Source organism: Strongylocentrotus purpuratus, unplaced genomic scaffold (genome assembly GCF_000002235.5).
Source record: "Strongylocentrotus purpuratus isolate Spur 01 unplaced genomic scaffold, Spur_5.0 spur5_scaffold_16, whole genome shotgun sequence".
Taxonomy (NCBI): Eukaryota; Metazoa; Echinodermata; class Echinoidea; order Camarodonta; family Strongylocentrotidae; genus Strongylocentrotus; species Strongylocentrotus purpuratus.
Genome location: NW_022145601.1, coordinates 27,576,671 through 27,599,341, shown reverse-complemented (window position 1 = coordinate 27,599,341; position 22,671 = coordinate 27,576,671). Strand labels below are relative to the sequence as shown.

The window sequence follows — 22,671 nt, the reverse complement described above, 5'->3', positions numbered from 1 at the left end:
GTCGTGAAGTACAGAATGATGTAATTGTTTATTCTAATGTCACCTTGTAGTGATATATTGCTGTACAGTATAGACATACTATTTCGTTAATCATCCCATATCTCTCCCTGGAATGCTTATATAAATTGGCATCGTACTCAAAGTGCATCCATTAAAGTTTAAACAATGCGTCAACTATTTATAAATTTGAGGGACTATGTTCAATGCCTGTTTTTCCTTATGGGGAACAAAAGGCAAAGGGGGAACCATTTCGCCATTTTGAACTCCTCTGTACAAAATCATAACTACAGTTGCGGAACCGAATAGAAAAAAATTACATTATGAATACAATGGCAAGAAATACAAAACATAGCTACATAAATGTACATTCAAAACATCACAGATAATATCATTGACGAAACGTTTAATAAAATAGATTGGTATCTCTGAGGTATGAAGTTTGATCTGAATAGCGAAGTTGTCGATAAGGATTTAAACTATGAATTTTGATAAAATGTAATTCGATTTGGTTCTATATCATCCCACCTCTCCACCATGTCCACGGTCTCTCTCGCTCTCTCTCTCTCTCTCTCTCTCTCTATCTCTCTCCTTCTCTTCTCTTTCTATATTTATATCTACAGTGTATCTCAATTTCGCTCCCTACCTCTCTCTGAGTGGCCGATCCTTTCTATCTAAACTTTTTAAAACCCAAATACTGGGTGAAAAATGCCAAACATTGGTTCACTAATATGTCAAACAAACATATTGGCTATCGTATGTCCAACCGGAAAATATATTGTCCGGTATCGCGCTATTATCTGCCTGATATGAACAGCAATTGGCCAAAAAAAAAATCTTTGGTGGGTATGAGAATGTTAATGGGACACAAAAATGCCAAAAGTTCAATAATTTCTACCAACTGTTTTCTAATAGGGTGCGACGCCATTTTAATGTCATACGCAATTTAGTTTTTACACCCGTTTTCCTCCCCTCCCTCCTAAATACATAATAACTCTGTCATTCAGCCTTTTCACACACAGCTAAAATTCATCGTATCTAGAGATGATTAGAATCATCGTAAAGTTTTAAACATGTTTATAGACAAAATTTCCCAGTGTGAACATCGTTTATACGATGTTGGGATAGATACGAAGTCGCGATCCATACGCCCCTAAAAGCAGGCTGCAGATACGAAGTTCGTATCTAGTGAGCTTGACATTTTGTGTGTGAAAGGTTATTCGTGTTTAAACGTGTTTAAACTGGATGGAGCGTGCGCTTTGATTGATGTGACATGACCTTCAATGCGCAATGGCACTACTGCGCATTTTACGAGCAGTAGTTAATCACGAAACGATTAACGATCGCACTGAAATTTCTGTGTGTGAAAGGCTCGTGATTAGTTTAAACACGTTCGAAACACGTTTATACTAGTCATGTTTATAGAATTTTAGCTGTGTGTGAAAAGGCTGATGTTCCTCCATCACCGTTCTGGACCATAATCTACCCCTCGCCACTATCGCTCCCTAACATGGTCTTTGTGTTCGCATTCCATGGAAGACGACCAACTAGAAGTCGTGAATGCCTATGTCCATGGATGGTGGAGAATCATCGGGGACGTTCAGCGTTAAATCACAGTCGCTGTCGCTCTGATCGTTCTGCTCGCTGGAGTAAGCCGATCCAATAGTCCCGGCGGTCCTACCAGTCAACCAATAGGTCGTCATCGTACCTTTGTCCTGAAAATGGGTGAAAAGGATAAAAACAATAGGACTCCTGCAAGACAAGCTCTGTTTTTTTTAAAGACTTTCTTTTATTATACATTTCCTAATATATTTCTGTGTTTTTTTTCGCGGACTATCGGCCGTGGTTTGTCGGTCTACTGGGATGCCCCCCCCCCCCCCCCCCCACTCCGGGAACGGAGGGACCGCATGCGTGTTAATCTCCGGCTTGTAACAAAAGAAAAAGGTCTACACCGGACTTATGCTGAAAGGGAGGGGGGCTGAAAAGGCTCGTATAGCAAAAGAAAAAGGTCTACCCGTATTGACTTTACACACCGGACTTATGCTGAATGGAGGGGGGGGGGGGTGCTGGGAACACTATGCGTACCCTAAAAAGCACTGAGTGGGGGGGGGGGGGCGGGCTGGGATGACCCCGAAGAAAAAGATGAAACGCATAACTTACCGTAAGTAGCACCTCGCCTCTGCGAACCATAGTGTATCCACCCGTGATCTTAAGAATGCGATGGCAATCATCACTGATCTGAATCCGATTTGCTGCACACAAAAAAGAAGCAAAAAAAAGAAGACATTTCTTATGCTAAGAGATTAAATTTGCAGCGTATAGACCGGTAAAGAACAGAAACTCTCTTAGAATGAGAAGAGTCCGTCCTTTAATTTACAGGTCCTCTCCAGACGTACCGGTGTGCGAACTGTGCTTTGGCAGATATATGGGCATTCACAGAGGGGATGGTAGGCCTACCTGCTTAACTAACGCTGGATATAATACGCCTGCATCTCTCCCTCATGTTCTTCCTCATCCAATATCAAATGGCGCCCTTTCAAATGAATCGCATCGTATTTAACCGCAAAGGGATGTTTTAGATTTTAGCTATAGAGGGATGTTACTTACGTAATCCATTCGACTCCATCTTAGATGCAATATTGACAGTCTCGCCAAAGAGACAGTACCTTGGCATTTTGGAACCAACAATACCAGCTACCACCGGTCCTACAGGTAGAAAATGCATATGATACCTTCATGTAAAACATATAATTATTGTCAAAAATAGAGAAATTACAAATGTTCGTTGTTTAGCCTTTATCACTTTTATGTAGCCTCATACACATGCATATTTATTTCTCCGGAGTCGGAAGTGGCATAATTATGTAGATTGGTGTTGTAGTTTTTTCATCTAATCACTGAATAGTCACAGTACTTTTTATGTCAACAACATTTTATGCCATAATTAACTTCACATCTGGTAATTTACATGCGAGAATCCTTGCACATCCTTCCAGTGTTAATTACGCATATTGTATTCTTTCGCACCTGGACTTGATATATTTCGTAACCATGGTTCGTTTTTCTGGATTGATCAATCACGGCCTTCTATAACCACATTTCTCTCGGAGAACTTCACTTTCATGTTCGTCCTCTCTTCGAGCGGTACGCATTAATGGGACAGTCTTTTAGTGATTTTAGCACCCTTTTCGTCCGGAACTCTCGGGGTCTTTTACCTCCCAATTTATTAGCGAATGAGTAACCAGGCTTCTTGCGTAATGATAGGGAAGGATTTCGGTGATTGCGATATTTTCAGACTGATTATTTTCTAGCTGTATAAATTTAATCGGGGACTTCATCTTCTCGAAAAATTCCGCTGTAACACCGTGACAGTAGAAGTGTCGACATTGGAATGTTCTTACTCTTATAGTGACGACCTACGCTTCTCCACTAGTTTTGATATTTATTTTCAATGATCTTTGCAAGTATTCTTCAGAAAGCTTCAAACCAGTGGTGAGTGGAGTCCAATCCTTTTTTAAAGAATTTTACAATGTCTTGGCAATGAACGATAGTCCCACGGTCGGGATTCGAACCCGTGCCATAATTATACTCTGAAGACTTGTTTACGATAGTACTAGCCCGTATGACACGTTTAGGATCACACTATTGATCCTGGGTATATAATGGAGTTATTCCTTAATTTGATTAGAATTAACTCTGTATCCTTCTGTTATTTAGTAATTTGTATACACATTTTCCCTTAGAACTACGATTTGTTTGTGTTGTGTTGTTTTGTTTGTTTACAGGGAATGTTAATGAATATTTTTTTGTTAAGTAAACAAGGCTTCATTGTCCTTAACAGCTGACAGTTGTCACCATCTCAATGCAGTATACTTTGTTAAAGGGAGTAGATTAAAAAGGGGGCGTTAATTCAACGTTACTCACCAGTATGTATTCCAATCCTGAGTGTCATCTTAGTACCAGGTCGATGGGGGATGACCAAACCTTTGATACAGTTGAGAAGGTCCAGAGCCATCAAGGCGATCTCACTGGCGTGTTTGTTCCCATTACGCTGTGGAACGCCTGGTGGACAAACAAATATTGATAATACTCTTGATCTTCTGAAACTTTGTGTTCTGAACATGGTCAAAGTGCAAGTGAGCATAGCGGTATATCAACATGACGTTTGATTGCCTTGTCTCATTGGCTTTTAAGGGGGCATTTTGTCATATTTATTAACTATATATATTTAATAACACCAGTTGTATTTTCATTTTCCAATGCTCATGTACTGTTCATTATTTTGTTCCGTTAAAACATGATCACATGTCCTTTAATTCCTACTATTCTTTGAAAAATAATCACAATGGATTTTATATCCCTGTCATGAATATTATATGTCTGCGGTACGATTGTATATAGCAGGCAAATGTTGTTTGTTTCGTTAATGAATGCATACTTATGTTGGGTTCGGGGCCGTCGCCCGGTGGAAGTAATTTGCATAGGCAGCTCGTACAGGTGCGCGAGCTTCCGCCACGGATACCAGGGCGTGGCATCAATTCATGTGTAATATATTCATTATATTCTAGCATGAACTTTCAACGAGACAACTTTTATTTACAATGAAAGTGCGATGTGCTATGTTTTGTTACGACATGGGTCATAAGGTTTTCCAGAGTCTTTATTCTGGTTGAGTTTTACCTCTGCTTTTTAATCCTGGACCATGGTCGGTCCAGTTCCTGAAGGACCTGAGAAGAAATGTTTGTTAAACATCCGTACTGAATAAACCGCCGGCTCCCAGTAGTCGTTGTCAAGTTATCCCACAATATTATATTATATTAAATTGAAGTGTATTACAGGCGCGGATCCAGGATTTTCCAATAGGGTGGGCCGGAAATTTGAAAATTGCGCAGACCATTTTCAACTCAACATACCAATACTGACAAGGTCTTATTAGAAGCACCATACCTGTTCAATTTTTGACATTTTCATCGGGGGGGGGGGGCTATAGCCTCTTGTCCGATAAAGTAATTTTCTGATTTCACAATTCGGCTAGTGAGCGAAGCGAGCGAGCAAAAATTTGAGCATAATATGTATTTTGTGAAAGAATTATTTATCACCAAAATAAACGAGAAAAGATATTAAAAAAACTCATATTTGGGCAGCTCGCTATCTCTCTCCCCCCCCATTACCCGCGAAGCGCGGAAGCTTTGAGCTTACTTTAATTGTTAGAGAAAGCAGACAATTTGTGGTACCATTCTCGACTCGTATTCGTTGTCTGAATTCAGTTTTTCCCCCTCCCGCGCAAAGCGCGGAAGCTTTGAACTTTTCATAGTATAATGAAATTATTAGAGAAAGATGATTCGTTGTTCCATTTTCTTTTAATCCTTCTCTCAATTCAGTTTTCTCCCTCAAGCGCTTTGCGCGGAAGCTTAACATTTAATAAATTATTAGAGAAAGAAGATGATTCGTTGTACCGTTCTCGACTCTGTATCCTTGTCTGAATTGAGTTCCCTCCCCCCCCCCCTCTTCCCGCGCAAAGCGCGGAAGCTTTGACGTTTCATTAACTTATTAGAGAAAGAATGCGATTCATTGTACCGTTCTCGACTTTTAATCCTTGTCTGAATTCAGTTGCCCCCCTCCCGAGCGAAGCGCGGAAGCTTTGATATTTCATTAAATTATTAGAGAAAGAAGATGATTCGTTGTTCCATTCTCGACTCTTAATCCTTGTCTGAATTGATTCCCCTCCCCCTCCCACGCGAAGCGTGGAAGCTTTGACGTTTCATTAAATTATAAGGGAAAGAAGACGATTCTTTTCACCATTCTCGACTCTTAATCCTTGTCTGAATTCAGTTTTCCCCGCCCGCGCGTAGCGCGTATAAGCTATGACGCTTCATTAAATTATTAGATGAAGAAGACGATTCGTTGTACCATTTTCGTCTCTTAATCCTTGTCTGAATTCAGTTGCCCCCCTCCCGAGCGAAGCGCGGAAGCTTTGATATTTCATTAAATTATTAGAGAAAGAAGATGATTCGTTGTTCCATTCTCGACTCTTAATCCTTGTCAGAATTGATTCCCCCCCCCCCCCCTCCCACGCGAAGCGTGGAAGCTTTGAAGTTTCATTAAATTATAGGGGAAAGAAGACGATTCTTTGTACCATTCTCGACTCTTAATCCTTGTCTGAATTCAGTTTTCCCCGCCCGCGCGTAGCGCGTATAAGCTATGACGCTTCATTAAATTATTAGATGAAGAAGACGATTCGTTGTAACATTTTCGTCTCTTAATCCTTGTCTGAATTCAGTTGCCCCCTCCCGAGCGAAGCGCAGAAGCTTTGATATTTCATTAAATTATTAGAGAAAGAAGATAATTCGTTGTTCCATTCTCGACTCTTAATCCTTGTCTGAATTGACTTCCCCCCCCCCCTCCCACGCGAAGCGTGGAAGCTTTGACGTTTCATTAAATTATAAGGGAAAGAAGACCATTCTTTGTACCATTCTCGACTCTTAATCCTTGTCTGAATTCAGTTTTCCCCGCCCGCGCGTAGCGCGTATAAGCTGTGACGCTTCAATAAATTATTAGATGAAGAAGACGATTCGTTGTACCATTTTCGTCTCTTAATCCTTGTCTGAATTCAGTTGCCCCCCTCCTGAGCGAAGCGCGGAAGCTTTGATATTTCATTAAATTATTAGAGAAAGAAGACGATTCGTTGTACCGTTCTCGACTCTTTTTGTCTGCTCCTTTTTCGTCTTATGTCCTCTTACTGCCCCTACCGCTCCTGGCTACGCGCCTGCTTTAAAGGGAAAATGAAACAATCATGATTGTGATAGCACACAATTAGGTTAGTAGAAATGAAAGGGAAAAAAAGATCTATTACACCAACCATGGATAAATCACGGCCGGGAGCGTCATATCAAGTTTTGTGTTATCGGGCGAGGGCCGGGGCGTAGCGACCAAGCGAGATTTTGCAATGTTGAATGCTGAAATTATGCATTCTAGACGAATATGTACGTTCTTTCCGCTATATTTCTGGAAGCCACATCCTTAGACTATCTGTTGATTAGTGACATAAACTGTGACTTGTTATAGAATAATCCCACTTGTCATACTAAACGATTGTTACAAATTGCTCGTGAGTATAATTTGCACCAACACGTTGAAAAACCAACGCGTGTTACCCAGTCTACGAGTACTTTAATTGATTGTGCATTTTCCTCAAATATATCTAAAATCAAGCAATGTGAAATTTTTTGTGTTATTTTAAGTGACCATTACATGGTTGGTCTTTCATGGGGTAATACTAAACCCCCCTCTAATGATAATCATTGTTATACTCGTTCTCGTAACACGAAGAAAATTGATTTTGACCAGTTAAATCAAGAATTACAAAATATCGCATGGGATGATGTTTTAGGTAATGACGCTGTGCAAAAGGCTTACAATACATGGGAAACCAAATTTAGTGCTATTCTAGATCGCCACGCACCTGTAAAAAAGAAAAGAGTGCGTCAAAAAAGGTCGCCGTGGATGAATAGATTGATTCTTGACAGTATGCATAGACGCGATCGCTTTAAAAGAATTGCTAAAAGGTCGAAGTCTGATAGGGACTGGCAAGACTTTAGAAATTTGCGAAATCTTGTAACTTCTCTTATAAGGAAGGAAAAAAAGAAATATATCACTGTAAATATTCTAAAGAATAGAGGAAATTCCGGTGAAATGTGGAAGTTGTTAAAATTTTTATGTCCTCAAAAAATGAATATCAAACTTGTTCAAAAAATTATTGTCAATAATACTGAAGTTATTGGAAATAAATCTATTCTTTTTTTCTCTTCTTTTTTTCCCTTTTTTCTTCTTTTTTTGCGCCGCCAATAGGGGGGGGGGGGCGCGGCCGTTTCGGCCCCCCTGGATCCGCCACTGTATTATTGTGTTATTTATTTGTTTCGGGAGTCAAGAGGGATGACAGACAAAATGATATGAAGTTATAGGACAGACGATGCACTTGTTTGCCATTCGATGGGATTTTTTTTTTTTTTTTTTTTTTGGGGGGGGGGGGGGGGGGGGCACCCTCCCCTTTACTTATGTCCATGTGGATACTAAGCATCTCATCGCATAGATTTAAGCAATTTTTTACCTGATACAACCATGTACGCGTCTCCGATCGTCTCTACTTTGTACACATTGTAGGTATCGATCCTGCTATCGAAGTTTGTGTACACATTGTTCAACATGTCGACCACCTGTTAAGAAATGAAGAAAAATTAAAACGTTTTTATTACTCATGTTTTTGTAAACTCCATAAACACGAAGGGAAAGTTCTAAATGAATCAAGAAAACAATATGTTCTCGTCTGCGAGCCTACCATGCAATGTTTATCATTAGTGGTGAAAGGTTTTGGTCACTCTCGAAAATGAGAGCTTATTTCCACTAGCTATAAACAAATAAAACTGAATGAATGCTTTTAAATCTTTCATCTAAATACACGATGAACATGCTTAGGGATTCATAGTTTATTATGCTATCGAAAAAAGTACCTGCAGTGGGGAACTTTCGGAGCAGATCCGAGTGAATCCGACAATATCCGAAAACAGAATCGTGGCTGCTGTAAAGTTTTCGGCGTGAACGACCTGGTTGCGTTTCAGGTTCTCGGCAACCGAAATAGGCAACATCTGATAGAGCAGCGTATCCGTCCGCTTTCGCTCTTTATGAAGCGCCTTGGTTTGGTCAGCCAGCGTAAGAACGTAGTTCTGCATGTTAGAAGTGAGTGATTCAACGGCCTTGATTATGATGACACAAAGAAAAACGACTAACACCATGATGCTGATGCTGACGGCGAGATCGGCGTTGTCGGTGGTCACAGCGGAATTCAGTTCGTTGAGAATCACCTGGTAGGTAGTTGATGAAACGTAATATTTTTAGGAAAAAGCTCAACTTGACTTCATTCATATAAAATGAAATGTAAAAAAGGTTGGGCGGATGTTACTTGGTAAATCGAATTTGGGCAGATGTTGTCCAATAATAGGGTTATTTTCTACCAGCCATGTAGTTTTACCGATGAAATAATTGGGTAATGTTGGGCAAATTAAAGTTGGGCCATTTTTGTCCAACATTGGGGTTATTTTCTCCCAACCATTTACTACATGTAATTACCCAATTAAATGTTCAAAATTAGTTGGGCAGATGTTACTGGGCACACGTAAGTCGGGCAACAAATATGCAACAATAGGATTCTCTATTGTATGAGAGGTGTCGTGGTCGAGTGGATACGTCACAGGGTTGTGGGTCACAAGGTCCGCGGTTCGTGTCCCGCCGCGGCACCAATGTCCTTTTATATATAATATATATACTATTTTATCCAACTTATTTGCCCAACTAGTTTATGCTACACATTATGGTGAGAATTGGGTGAATTTCTGATTGGGAATTTTAGTTGTTGGTTTAAAGTTGGGTATTTTTTTAAAATCCAACACTGGGTAAATAATTGCCCTCATCTTGGGTAAAAATTGGGTAATTTTTTGCCCAATATTTTTAGAGTGTAAGCAGGAGGTTAACATAGACGCCACTTTTAAGTCATGTTAAAGTCCATTGACCGAAGTTAAATCCAGGACTTGGTTTATTATAACTTTTAGGTCATCATCAAGTACCAGATCTGTTACAGACATCGGCGGTCATGGCCTTCCATTTCTGTCTTTTATCTGCTATTCATAAAAAGTTTGTGTTGATGATTACATTTTTGGTTGCCCATTTGTTCGGCATCAATGTAATCTAACACCCTCACGACATCCCTTCAGCAACAGGGCCAGATACATGTTTTTCTTATGAGTTTGTAGATAAGCTGCGAGATTTATACATGTCACAACTAGTAACTGAACCAACTAGAATGAGAGAAGGACAAACATCAAATGTTTTGGATCTTATTATTACTGAAGACATGATTGAATCATTGGTTACCGCAAGAGCGACCACCTAGTACTTGAATTCAAAGTAGTGGTGTCGAACGTGTCTTGTAAAACCACCAACCTGGAACACTACGCATTCTTCAAGGGAGATTTTGAAGGAATGAGGAAATTCGTCTATGAAAATGAGGTGTTTGATATATATGTGACCCATACAGATGAGGTGCTAAACGGTACTTACAATGCTATTGTTGAACGGATCAATGAAGTTACAAATACTTTTGTGCCTAAATTCAAATCGAGAGCAAAGGATAGACCCTTATGGATGAATGCTGCTGTTAGAAAAGTAATTTGTGACAAACGTAAAGCCTGGAATTGTTTCCAGAAAACAAGAAGCCAACTAGACAGAGATAAGTTCAAGAAGATTAGGAACGAGATCACCAGAATAGTTACTGATGCAAAGAATTTTTTTGAAAAGAAACTAACTTCAGATCTGAAAACGAATCCAAAATGTTTTTGGAATTATGTGAAAAGTAAAACAAAGACAAAATCTTTAATCGGGTCACTGGAGAAACCCGATGGTGGCTATGCAGAAACAGACACTGAAAAATACCTTGAATAATTTTTTGTCTCTGTATTTACGAGAGAAGATTTAGCCAATATTCCTAGATGTGATACGAGAAGAAATGTTACAACCCTGGACAACGTTGAATTTACATAATCTGCTGTCAGAGTAGCAATCAAGAAGCAACCAGACCAAATCCCCAGTACCTGACAATGTACACAACCGTATTCTGATGGAACTTGGGGATTATATTGCTAAACCTCTCTCTGAATTGTTCAATTTGTCGATGTCGAAAGGTCAAGTCCCAGCACGTTGGAAGGAAGCCTATGTTACACCTATATACAAAAAGGGTGATAAGAGGAAACCATGTCATTACCGTCCTGTGAGCTTAACCAGTACTTTGTGCAAGATGATGGAATCTTTCATCAGAGATGTGATAGTTGACCATATGGATAGGCATGAACTGTACACAGACAATCAATATGGTTTTAGGAAAGGCAGATCTTGCGTCACACAACTACTCGATGTATCTGAAGCTTGGTACAAGGAGCTTAATAGTGTGTAGCACTGCCGTTAACTGACGTCATTTTTAATGAATATTCATGTTTCGATTAAGAGGTGTTAATATTTGTTTAAGTATAATATTTCTGTTTACAAGTACACATTTTTGATACAGAGTATTATCACCAAAATTATACTCTGAATCATCATTTATTAGAATATACTATGTTAAGGTATTATTGAGTATTTGATTAATGTTCTTGTTTATTTTCTAATTAGTATTGATAGTGCGTATAGAATGTAAACAATAACCACGTTTTTAGATTCAATGCGTTTTTGTGCATGTTTTTGACACCGTCCATCTCTCGCCTATAGCTATAGTTGAGAGCCCTAATGTTTTGTGCTCTTGGTCATAATTGACTACTTTTTATGACTTTTTCAACTTATCAGTGCCCAAATTTCAGTTTACTACTTCAGTGAGGTGCATAGCAACTCTTGCTTGGGCCTGATACGAGATTTATTCAGTTGGACATTTGATCTTCATGTTTTCAACGCCAGTGGCGGATCCAGGGGGGGGGGGGGGCCCGGGCCCCCCCCCCCCCCCCCTTGAGAAAAAAATCATGTAAAATCACGTAATTTTTACCTTTTTTGGGGGTTGGGCCCCCCCCCCCCCTGGCGCTCAAGGGGGGGGGGGGTGCAAATTGAAATTTTTTTGAGGATCACAAAAAAAATATATGCTCACTACCCCCCCCCCCCCCCCCCCCCCCACTGAGCGAATTTTTGGCCGGCGCGTTTTTCAAATTTTCGGGAGCAAAAAAAAAAAAAAAAAATTGCTCTGTACCCCCCCCCCCCCCCCCCCCCCCCCCCCCCCCCCCCCCCCCCCCCCCCCCCACTGAGCGACTTTTCGGCCGGCGCGATTTTCAAATTTTCGGGAGCAAAAAAAAAAAAAAAGTTGGGCCCCCTCCCCTAAGAAATCCTGGATCCGCGCCTGTTCAACGCAACTTTTCGTCATAACGATTTCAACCAAGATCTGACTTCGCCTTCGCATATCCTATAGGTTATAGGGCCTTAGCTTCTTGTCAGTTCTATGTGAAGTGGTTCCCGATCCCGTTCAACAGTCACTTTGTGTGTAGACATATAGACATATAGCTACATACGTGAACTTCATCCTGGGAAGTTTCCCATTCAGCAATTAGTTTGTGCAGATTGCAGTTAGATCTACGCGAATTTCATGGAACCTCCACTTTATTTCACTGTATTTCCACCAAGTCTGGTGTCAGTGAATTACGGCCTCCTGCACATGGAAACTGACTACCCACTCCCAAAATGACATCTACGGAATCCAACGTTATGAGTGGCGTACCGCAGGGGAGTGTGTTAGGGCCCATCACCCTCTTCCTAATCTACGTGAACGACCTGCCTGACCTTATTCAGTCTAATGAATGTAAAGTTAAGCTGTTTGCAGATGATACCAAGCTGTACTCTTCAATTGCTAACATCGACGACGGAAAGACTGTTTGGCGTTCAACAATAAGGGATAGAGCAACTGCTCTCTCGTATGGCACCCTTATAAGAAGAAACATATTCTCAAAGTGGAAAAAGTTCAACGTCGTGCAACTAAACTCCTTCAACCTCTCAGAAGTCTTCAGTACAAGATACGGCTAGAGCAACTAAATTTGCCTTCATTATCATGCAGAAGTCATAGAAGCGACATGCTACAGGTCTATAAGATAATGCATGGAATCGACGACCTCCAGTCAACTAATTTCTTTCATCGTACCACTGTCACAGTAACAAGAGGTCACCAGTTCAAACTACAAAAAGAAACATATAAAATCTAAATTTTCACAGAGAGTAGTAAGCGAATGGAATGGTCTCCCATCATGTAGCAGAAAGTCCATCACTCAATTTTTTCAAATCAAATCTTGACAAGTACTGGTCACAGAAGAAGGACAAGTTTAACCCTGATGAACTATGATGAGCTATCAAGTAAATAGAGATGTATAATTTGATTTGATCTCATTTAAACATGTGATTAAGTGCTTTGCTATGAATATTTATGTATTACGATGCTATCCGTGATTTTATCTGAATAAAGATTTATTTCAACAACAAAAAACAACAAAAAACCGATGAACTATTCAACTGTCCATGTTCTTCCGTAACTGCACAACGCCAAATTCAACAATAACCTACTAACGGACACCGAGGGGTAAATACGTTTTGTATAACTTTATGCCTACTTCCAAGGTATGATATCCAAGGTATGACATTTTCCATACCTCTGCCATGTTCTTCTGGATATCCCTGAGGATATCAATATAGATGGTCATGTTGTCGAACCACCACTGTCCCTCCTGCCAAGACGGTTCCCTGGTGGCGTTGTTGTACGAAATGATGGAGCGCATCTCTGTGATCGTATTCTGGAAGTGGAAGTCGTGGTCGGAGTTCTCGATCGAGTCCTCGAGGATCATGCGGACGAGCTGAGAGTACTTCTGCGACGCCCAGATGTTCGACTGACCGACCTACAAATTAGAGATACATTTTGTTCTTGTTATAACAGAAGGTGTGCCACTCCAGTCTAAATAGATAATTCTTAAGGCAGACTTGAAGAACAGCTTTGAATAGAGCCATACTGATTGTTTTGTTTGCACTTATCTTAGTGAAAACAAGAATGAACTGAAATTCGAAATTGAACAAGTAACTGCAGACTAAGATAACTCAAGTTTAACTTCTTCTTCAAAGTCCTTTTTTATCATATCGATGATATTTCTGTCTAAAATGTAGGCTTTACTTCTTCAGCAAGAAGGGATTAGACCGCCCAGCGAGCCAGCGAGGTCACTGTGACAGGTGGCTATCTCATTAACTCAGCTCTCATTTAACATAAGAAAAAGAGGATCATGGGGGACTAACAGGCACCGATTGGGAAAGTTTTCTATATAGAGGGAGCAAGTAGCTACAAGTAGGACAGTGTGCCTTTAATATCTGCTGCCAAACATTACATTGTGTGTGTTCATGTATGAATATGACGTAATTCCTGATAGCAATTTTCTGGGGTTATCTTCCTACACTGTCTAATAAATGGTCTACAGACATTATTCGCGGGGTAGTTGCCCGGATAACAGTCCCTACCTGCATCTTCTCCATATACCAGCGGTAATCCGTCAACCGATTGAAGCCACCCTGCGTATAGAACACCGCCCCCAACGTGCGCTCAATACCAGTCTGTTCCATTCCCACGATCAATAGCTGGTAAGCTACCAGTGTCTCCCAGAGACCCTGACCGCCGGACTTGCCTACACTCTCGTAGAGCCAGTCGATAAAGAGCTGGATGGCGTCGGTGTAGAAATGGATGACTTCGTAGATGGTTGTGTTGTGGATGTCGAGGGTTAGACGGTACTGGAAGAGGTACGACAACAGGGCCTCTTTGTTTTGGAACTGTTGGTAAGCCATGGTTCCCTTGACGGGCCAATCGTCCAAACTCTCCAAGACCTGTGGGGGAAGAATCGACACTACTAAAATAATCTTTTTTCATTCCCCCATCCTTTGACCTAGTCATACCACCTTAGTCATAGCCCAAACCATTAACTCCACCGTGTCCACTTCAGTTGTCGTCGGCACACCAACTCATTATGTTGTTATTATTACCAATATCTTCATCCTAGACGTTTGTAAATATTTGTCCTCCAGTAATTGTTTTCGATGTAGTTGTCCAGATACTTGTCCCAGGGGAATCATTCGAGCGGTTGTTGTCCGGATGTGGTACTTTTTTTTAATAATTATCTTGCCAGCAAAAAAATTAATGATTAATGGGATACCAGACCATGTTTTAAATGTTACCCTGATAAAATGTCATCCTCTCCCGACCCAAGACATTTTAGGGACACCCTTTTGATCAGAAGGATTCATTCTACCCACGTCCACTCACACACACACACACATACACACCCCACACATACCCACTCGCATGTTGACTGTTAGATATCTTACTTCGTCGGTAAGCGGGTAGGTATTGATCAGGAAGATCTTCCTTTCTGGTCCGGTGGCTGCGGTCTTCTGTTGCATCAAAGAGCTGATGTAGAGCGCAGTCATGTCCCTCTCCATCTGTAGACTGTGAACCAGGGTACCAACCTGTAATTGGACAACACAATTTGACGTGACTTAGAAAGTGGCATGATGGTTCGAACCTTTTTACGGTTCGTGTGTTCTTAGACAAGGCATCTTATCCACAATGAAACCCTCGATATTGGTTTAGCCCATATAAGGTCTTGATATAATTATTTCATTGGCTGCTGGACGCCCGGAGCTGTCATTGCATTAACATTCTAAAGCAAGGGCACGATGGAGGAATTAAGTGTGAAAAACAATGTCTTGGTGCATTGTGTAATTCTTATAATACCTTAGTGTGATAACTATAATGAACTAAAAGGAAGAAAATGTAATGGGTTTTCCTGCTAGCGTAATCACAAACCCGGGGATTCAGACAATTGTCCTGTATACACAGTAAATGGCTTTATATCCAGAAGAAATTATTTCTTCTGGATAAGCAAAAGATTGACAGGAGGCACAATCGTAAGCAGACAGCGATGGGTATGGTAATGGTATATAACCGTAGCCGGAGACCCACTACAAATTTGTATCTACAGTATAAACAAGAATGATATATTTCTGTGCCACCGGGATGGGTGGGGGTAACGCACGCCAGCTTCATACTATGCTGGATACACGATGGTCTTTATAAAAATACATAACATCTCCACTTACCTGTCGACTGAAGCGAACGTTCCTCCGGATCTCGCTGGCATCTACACTCTTATTGAGGGTAGCGATGAGATCGGAGATGGCGAGGGCTGTCAGGACAATGATAGGCATCAGCGTCAGGGTTAACATCTTTATCATCTGACGTCTCTTACCGTTTGGTGTCAAGGGTGTGGCCGAGCAAAGCATCTTGTTCGAGTCTTGAATCACCTCCCGTACCGATGTCTCAACCTGCGTTAGTCGAAAATCGAAGTTTATTTCAAAAGTTAATGAAAAACGATGGAGGTGCCGATTATATCGAATATATCGAGATAGAAACGTTTTATATTATTGACATGTGAATAATGCACAAATAAATTTGACTTGACGTATTTGTTTTTTCCATTTTCAATATAAGACGAACATATAAACAGTCCGTATTATGTGATTTGGCAACTGAAACAGGGTAATGAACCCCAAATATAATTCAAACGTGGTTTATTTCTAATTCGATACCAGTGATTTACAAATGTTGCTGAAATTACATGATTTTCCGGGTTTTTTCTCTCACTTTTGCCCATTATGCCAGAGGCGGTGGGGGGGGGGGGCACTGTGCCCCCACTTTTCAGGTACCCCCAAAAAAGCCCCTTTTACATAGGACAAGTGCCCCTTTTCTTTTCTAATAACTGTCCTTTTCCTTTTTTGATAAGTGCTTACTTTTCCTATCTCCATATCATGCACCCCTAATTCAAGGCAACTTAGAGCCCTTATTTCTTTAATTTTCCCTATAGCTCGATCGCTCGCATTATTTTATAGATGTTTTAATTATGTTATTTATAAAAGAAAATTTCAGTCTGTTTTCATTAGATTGTGCTTTATACTCATCAGGGTTTGGTTTTTGTCTTCCGAGTTTTATAATAAGTAATTTTTGCACTGGGACCTCACAGATCTTAAATTTGTTGCTCGCTCGCTTCGCTCGCTCGAAAATTAATATTCAGACCCTCACACCTACTTGCAGAGTATGTTGCTTAATTAAACAGTATCTTGTAACACGTCAAGAAAGAAACAAACAAATATTGATATCATCCCTGGTATTGTTATCACAATCATGACGGTGTAGGGGTACATACCGATGTCTAAAAATGGTGTATGTTTTTTTTTTTAATGTTTCCCTCTGTAGGTGCCCCTTTTCCCCCAGAAAGTGTCCTTTTTGTTGTTGCCCCCCCCCCCCCCCTCTATTTTGGAAGACGCTCCGCCGCCCCTGTATTATGCTACTTGGTGGTGATGCGGATTTCGTTCTGACACCCCAAAAGCTTTTGCTCATTAATACGCCTCTGTCACCGATACCATTATCGGTTGATTGAATTTGTTTACTGTCATAAAAACATGCAGCCCAAGGGCTGTAACTGTTCAACTTTCTATCGAGAAAAAAAAGAGAAAAATGTTGAAAAATTACTGCATGTTTACAGTTTATTTAACCATTAAAATAGTATATTATGTCGGTCATACATAATACGACTGAATGAAATTCAGCCATATATTTCGAATTCTAAAAGTGTCGTAAGACTGTTGGACGAACCTGACTCATGGATCCGAGACTGGAAGCGATGCTCGCCACCCTCTCTCCTGCCAGCCTCCTGGCTTCTGAATCCTCCATTCTCCAAAAGCACTAACCAATTAGCTTCAGCAGAAACCAGACAAGAGCACCTTCACCGTCTCAACGAGAGCTGCAACAAAATTTATTTAAAACAAAGGGGGGGGGGAGGATAACGATAAGAAATTATGGGGTGGAGACTGCATGATTATACGTTTCTACTTAAAGGTAATACAAAGCTTTGATAAATATTTCAACAGGATTGGAATATGAAATTTAAAATTTGCATTACCATTGTTAAACCTAGTGTTAGAATAAGCAACTTTGAAAAAATGGGCTCTTAACGCTAGGGATTTCGAGAATTTAAAATATCAGATTTATCGGTGCTCCCGACAAATTTCAAGTAGCGCCTACGGTCATACAATGTTAGCTATGACCGTGAAAATCTCGGAAAATGCAGTTCTGATGTATAATTTCCAAACGGGAAAAGAAAATCGGTCGATTTTAGTCAAACATTGTTTTGAAACTAAAGTAATATCAATCTTGAGAGGGAGCTATACAACATTAAGAGTTTATTAGTCACAATTTCATCACTTTAGATACGATTTTAACCACGACAAAGATCATTGAATATTGTAGGGTCGCATATGATTCCAATATGTTCATTTAAGTCAAATTCATGACCCCATACCAAAATTTTGTATTACATTTTAAGACATTTATGAGGAACATGTATATCCTTAAGTTGATGATTTATTTACATCCAAAGTAATTGTAGCATAGAAATGTTGACTTTTTTTATTTTACAGAATTATAAAGAAATGATATTTTTGTTATTTTCATCGCTTCTAATTATTTGAATAATTTTCACTTTGATATATACCTATTTTTTTTCTGTGCTTCACGCATTATTTGCATTCCAGGCCCCTTGTATCTATATTACTTTCATTATGCTCATGACGTTAAAAGAAGCTTATTAGGGACTTTTAGATTTGAACGACGAGAACGTGGACTACTACGTGTGACATCTTTTTAAGGCAACGTGACGTCCTTTTAAGGCACTTAAAGTGCCCTAAAGTGCCTTAAAAGGACGTCACATTGCCTTAAAAGTGCCTTAAAATGATGTCACACATAGCAGTCCATGTTCATGTAGTGTAAATCTAAAAGTCCCTATTAGCATTAATCAAAATGTGTACCGGTCATCGCCTAAAATTAACCCCTTGTCACAGCCAGCGCAAAGCACCAACACGTTCCACATAATATTTACACATATCTGCCTGTGGAAATTTAGGAATACATCTACACTACATGGCTTCTTTTAATCTCGTTTGATTAAACAGTTTTCTACTTCATCCACTCTTTCTAATTCTACGTCATCTGAAAAGCAAGCCTGCGCTGAACCCTTACAACATTATATTTGACGACGGTTGTTATAGCAACGAAAAAAAGAGAACTCTACTTTCAATAAACATGATAAACAATTTTTCTATGATGCTGAAATATTCTTCTGTATACAGTTTTTAATAATTATGTAATATTTATTTTCTTCTTCTTCTTCTTCCTTTTGAGTACAGACCTCTTTACAGAGTAATATCGTACTATACTGGGGTGTGTTCTTAGTCGATCCAAGTGGAAGGCATACGGTAAAATGTGCTTTAGGTATGAACACTGGCCAAATTTGAAATCTTTGGATGATTATTACAACATTCATAAACGTTATAAAACATAATGACTGTTTTGTCAAAATGTGATACACGTATTCTAGTTGAGCAACTTCTACTGAATGTGTTTTTGAATGTTTTGAATAACTTGCCTCGACAAGATTTACAATAATTTGAGATACCAATGAAACTCAAATGGATATACCCGAATAGGCACTGCTTTCTTAACACTACGTAGGTTCAATAATGAACGCAAAATAATGAAGGGAGAATCACAGTCTTTCGCTATATTACAATTAGATTAGAAGTCAAAATTGACTAAATGTTTTTGAACAGGTATTTAATTACCCAAAATATGCACCGAACAATACTGCCAAGTATTAAAGCGGGACTGCACTTGTAGCTATACTTGCGCCCTCTATATAGCAAACAATGCCTAAGCGGTAGCCGTTGTAAGTCATGGTCCTCTTTTTCTTACGTTAATTGAGAGCTGGTTCGATGAGAGAACCACCTGTCGGTGACTTGCAGGGAGGTCAACTCCCTGCTGGCCAAACTAGTGCAGATATGCTTTAAAAAATGAGAAAATGAAGCGCTGCTTTAAAAACAATATTGATAATGGTTTCCTATAAAGCGATTTACCAGTTACAGCGTAACTGATCAAAGCGCTTATACAGTATAATTTCCCCGGTCATTATATTCAGTTATGATCCTGCAGCGCACACTCTCCACTCCCTTGGGAGCATTCCAGCCAGTCGCCCCTTTGACGGGTGCGGACAAGCTGATCCAATCACACTGACGTTCACATCTAACCGGGTACCAATATAAACCTGGGTGGAGAGGAGCAATGTAGATGTAATGCCTTGCCTATTGACATAAGTGCCGTGCCAGAGATCGAACCCGCGACCTTTGCATTACCATTTAAGGGATTAAACCACTCGACTAAGACGTCTCTTAAACTTGACAAATCCCTTATGAAATATGCTTTGGAGAGGGAGAGAGAAAGAGAGATCTCACATCTTGTCAAATAGTATTGCTTACAAACTTTCAAATGCAACATTCAAAATTAAGATTTTTTTTTCTTTCACTCTAGACTTTCCAAACGTGTATTAAATATCGGATAACAAGATATCGTTCCAATTAGGTATACGATTTTAGGGAAGAAACTATTTTGATTAAAAGATCGACTTTGCAAAAAAAAAATTTGAGAAAATATTTGGGCATCAAAACTCATTTGCGATTATACAGTGCGTCCCAGAAAAAACGAAGCCGAGAATTATCGATGTTTTATCATAACTTAATCACAATTATAATTAATTAATGACACATATTTGTAAAGCTAATAAGATCCTCTTCTTTGAGTCGATGGAACTCATATCATGCATATTTCACGCATGGGTGATTAAAACCAATTTGAAGAGAGGGTACCAAAAGGTAATTTTTAGGGCGGTATCTGAATTTCAAAGAGAAAATCACATTTCTAGAAAGTTTATTTTCTGCCCTTTCATAATGACACCTCATCAGGAAAAATGACCCAGGAATAACAAAGTTCTGTTTGTTTAAAGTAATGCTTGCATTTCCATAATTTGATTAAACGAATTCGTTTTCACTTGCTGCCTGCCGTAGCAACAAACGGAGTTGACAAAAAACTCTGTTTCGTTGAGATCAGCCATGCACAAAGAAGACGAAATGGAGTTAAGTCTTCTGTCAACTCTTTTTGTTGCTACGGCAGGCAGCAAGTGAAATCGAAATCGTTTAATCAAATTATGAAAATGAAACCATTACTTTAAACAAACAGAACTTTGTTATTCCTGGCTCATTTTCCTGATTGAGGTGTCATATGAAAGGGCAGAGAATGAATTTTCTAGAAATGTGATTTCCTCTTTGAAATTCAGATACCGCCCGCCAAATGACTTTTTAGATTCCTCTCTTCAAATTGTTTTTAATCACTCATGCGTGAAATATGCATCAAATGAGTTGCATTTTAATGAAAGAGGAGGATCATTCTAAGCTTTACAAATATGTGTCATTTATTAATTTAAATTCTGATTAAGTTATGATAAAACATCGATAATTCTCGGTTTCGTTTTTTCTGGGACGCACTTTAGAGATCATTACTTACTGAATGCATAATACGAACACATAAAAAGTGCCCGAAAATGGTTAATTCAGCGCTAATAAAAAGAAGGTCTGTTGATATCTGCTAATATTGCGTCACTACAGATGGACCCGGCCACAAGCATACTGTTATCACTGTCATAGCCGGGGAAATGCGCCTGAATAATTTGCCTCCGTCAATATAACCACAAACTTGAACATAATTACAATACAAAAACACATTCGTGTACATGATAGATATATTAATTATCAGTATATGAAAGCAAAACTTACATTATGTAGGTCCGAGATGAACTCCCTGGTTTCGAATGCTATCATATGTGCTTTTAAGTTGAAACAAAATGGCGGCGGTATTAGAATCACCAAGTTGCTACAAGATATCTGTAACCATTCATGTCTGTTCTTCATCCTGAAAACCTTCAAGATATTTCTTTGGTATGCATCTGGAAAGCACACTTAGCTGTGATTGGCTGAGTTGGGGTGAGAATTTCTTAATCGGTCAGCTGTCGTCACGTGCGGTTTTTTACCGGTGAATCTTAGAATTAAATCGTCATTCCTTTTAGTTAGATACGACAAATACTCTGTAAAGAGGTATGTAATCAAAATGGAGAAAGAAGAATACTATATCAGCGCACAAGAGTGAATATCCACCTTTTTCAGTCATAGTAGGAATCACTTCCTTCGAAGTTGAATTAAATTCAATTTATAGTGGAATCCACTCCAAAGTAGTAGTTAAAGAACTCTTTCGAGAGTAGATTTCCATTTCAAACGGAGTGGATCTCTACACTCCTATTCCATAAGAAAGTTGTTTTTTTTTATAACGAAGAATATTATTGTTGTTTGCAGTCTTTGTTACATGTCAGGTGCATATTTCAGAGGTAAATGAAATTCCTATCTTTTATCATAACGAAATAAGAATTTTCATGGCATCAAACGGAATTTTCACTCAGTGTTCACGACAAGGACAAATATAAATATCAATAACAATCTTTTTTTTTAATTCAACAAGTCTTATACCCCATTCACAGTGGTTTTGAAATTTGTAGCGGCGTTGTAGCGGAGCGGCGACACCGCCATTACACCGCTACAAATGCATTCACAGTAGAAAAGTTATCCCGCTGCAGCAGCGGGATAAATATCATGTACCCATTCACGCTGCAGCGGGTGATTTTTATTACCTCCGTAACAAACACGTGTATGCATGGCTCATGACCCGCGAGTGACCCCGATATGACCGGAAATACTTCAGCGCGGGGTTTTAGGGTAAACATAGTGGCTCGAATTCACAAAGCAAGGTTTGAGCTCAGACCAAGGTTTGACCTCAAACCTCCTTTTGTTTCGCCAAACCTCCTTTTGTTATTTACAAACCTGGTTTGTAAATAACAAAGGGAGGTTTGGCGATACAAAAGGAGGTTTGAGCTCAAACCTTGGTCTGAGCTCAAACCTTGCTTTGTGAATTCGGGCCGTCAAGTTGCTTTTTGTATCCTCGATCATATTACTTTTTAAAAAACTAGCATTTTTATTGCTTCCAGTCAGAATATTTTAATTTTTTGAAGTGTGAAATATTTTTATTTGGATAATTATAAATCTACATAATAATAAAATCAATTTGAATCCACTGGTTACTTTATT

General features: G+C 39.5%; 1 protein-coding gene across 1 annotated transcript; it reads right to left on the bottom strand.

The window, feature by feature from the left end:
- Positions 1–1,459: 1,459 nt before the first annotated feature.
- On the bottom strand, positions 1,460–21,402 carry LOC580109. The gene is made up of 12 exons (XM_011667078.2): positions 21,313–21,402; positions 17,249–17,396; positions 15,697–15,921; positions 14,923–15,063; positions 14,065–14,424; positions 13,215–13,457; positions 8,505–8,855; positions 8,105–8,210; positions 3,922–4,059; positions 2,605–2,703; positions 2,158–2,249; positions 1,460–1,712 (listed from the first exon to the last, which is right to left on the bottom strand). Exons 2-12 carry the CDS (start codon positions 17,324–17,326, stop codon positions 1,545–1,547), a joined length of 2,001 nt encoding a protein of 666 aa, XP_011665380.2. The 5' UTR covers positions 17,327–17,396; positions 21,313–21,402; the 3' UTR covers positions 1,460–1,544.
- Between the last annotated feature and the right edge of the window lie 1,269 nt (positions 21,403–22,671).

Excerpts from the sequence above, each read along its gene's own strand:
- LOC580109 (XM_011667078.2), bottom strand. The coding sequence starts at position 17,326 with ATGGAGGATTCAGAAGCCAGGAGGCTGGCAGGAGAGAGGGTGGCGAGC. Across the intron at positions 14,425-14,922 it reads CCTACCCGCTTACCGACGAA|GTCTTGGAGAGTTTGGACGA; the intron begins GTAAGATATCTA and ends CTTCCCCCACAG. Across the intron at positions 8,211-8,504 it reads CCGAAAGTTCCCCACTGCAG|GTGGTCGACATGTTGAACAA; the intron begins GTACTTTTTTCG and ends ATTTCTTAACAG.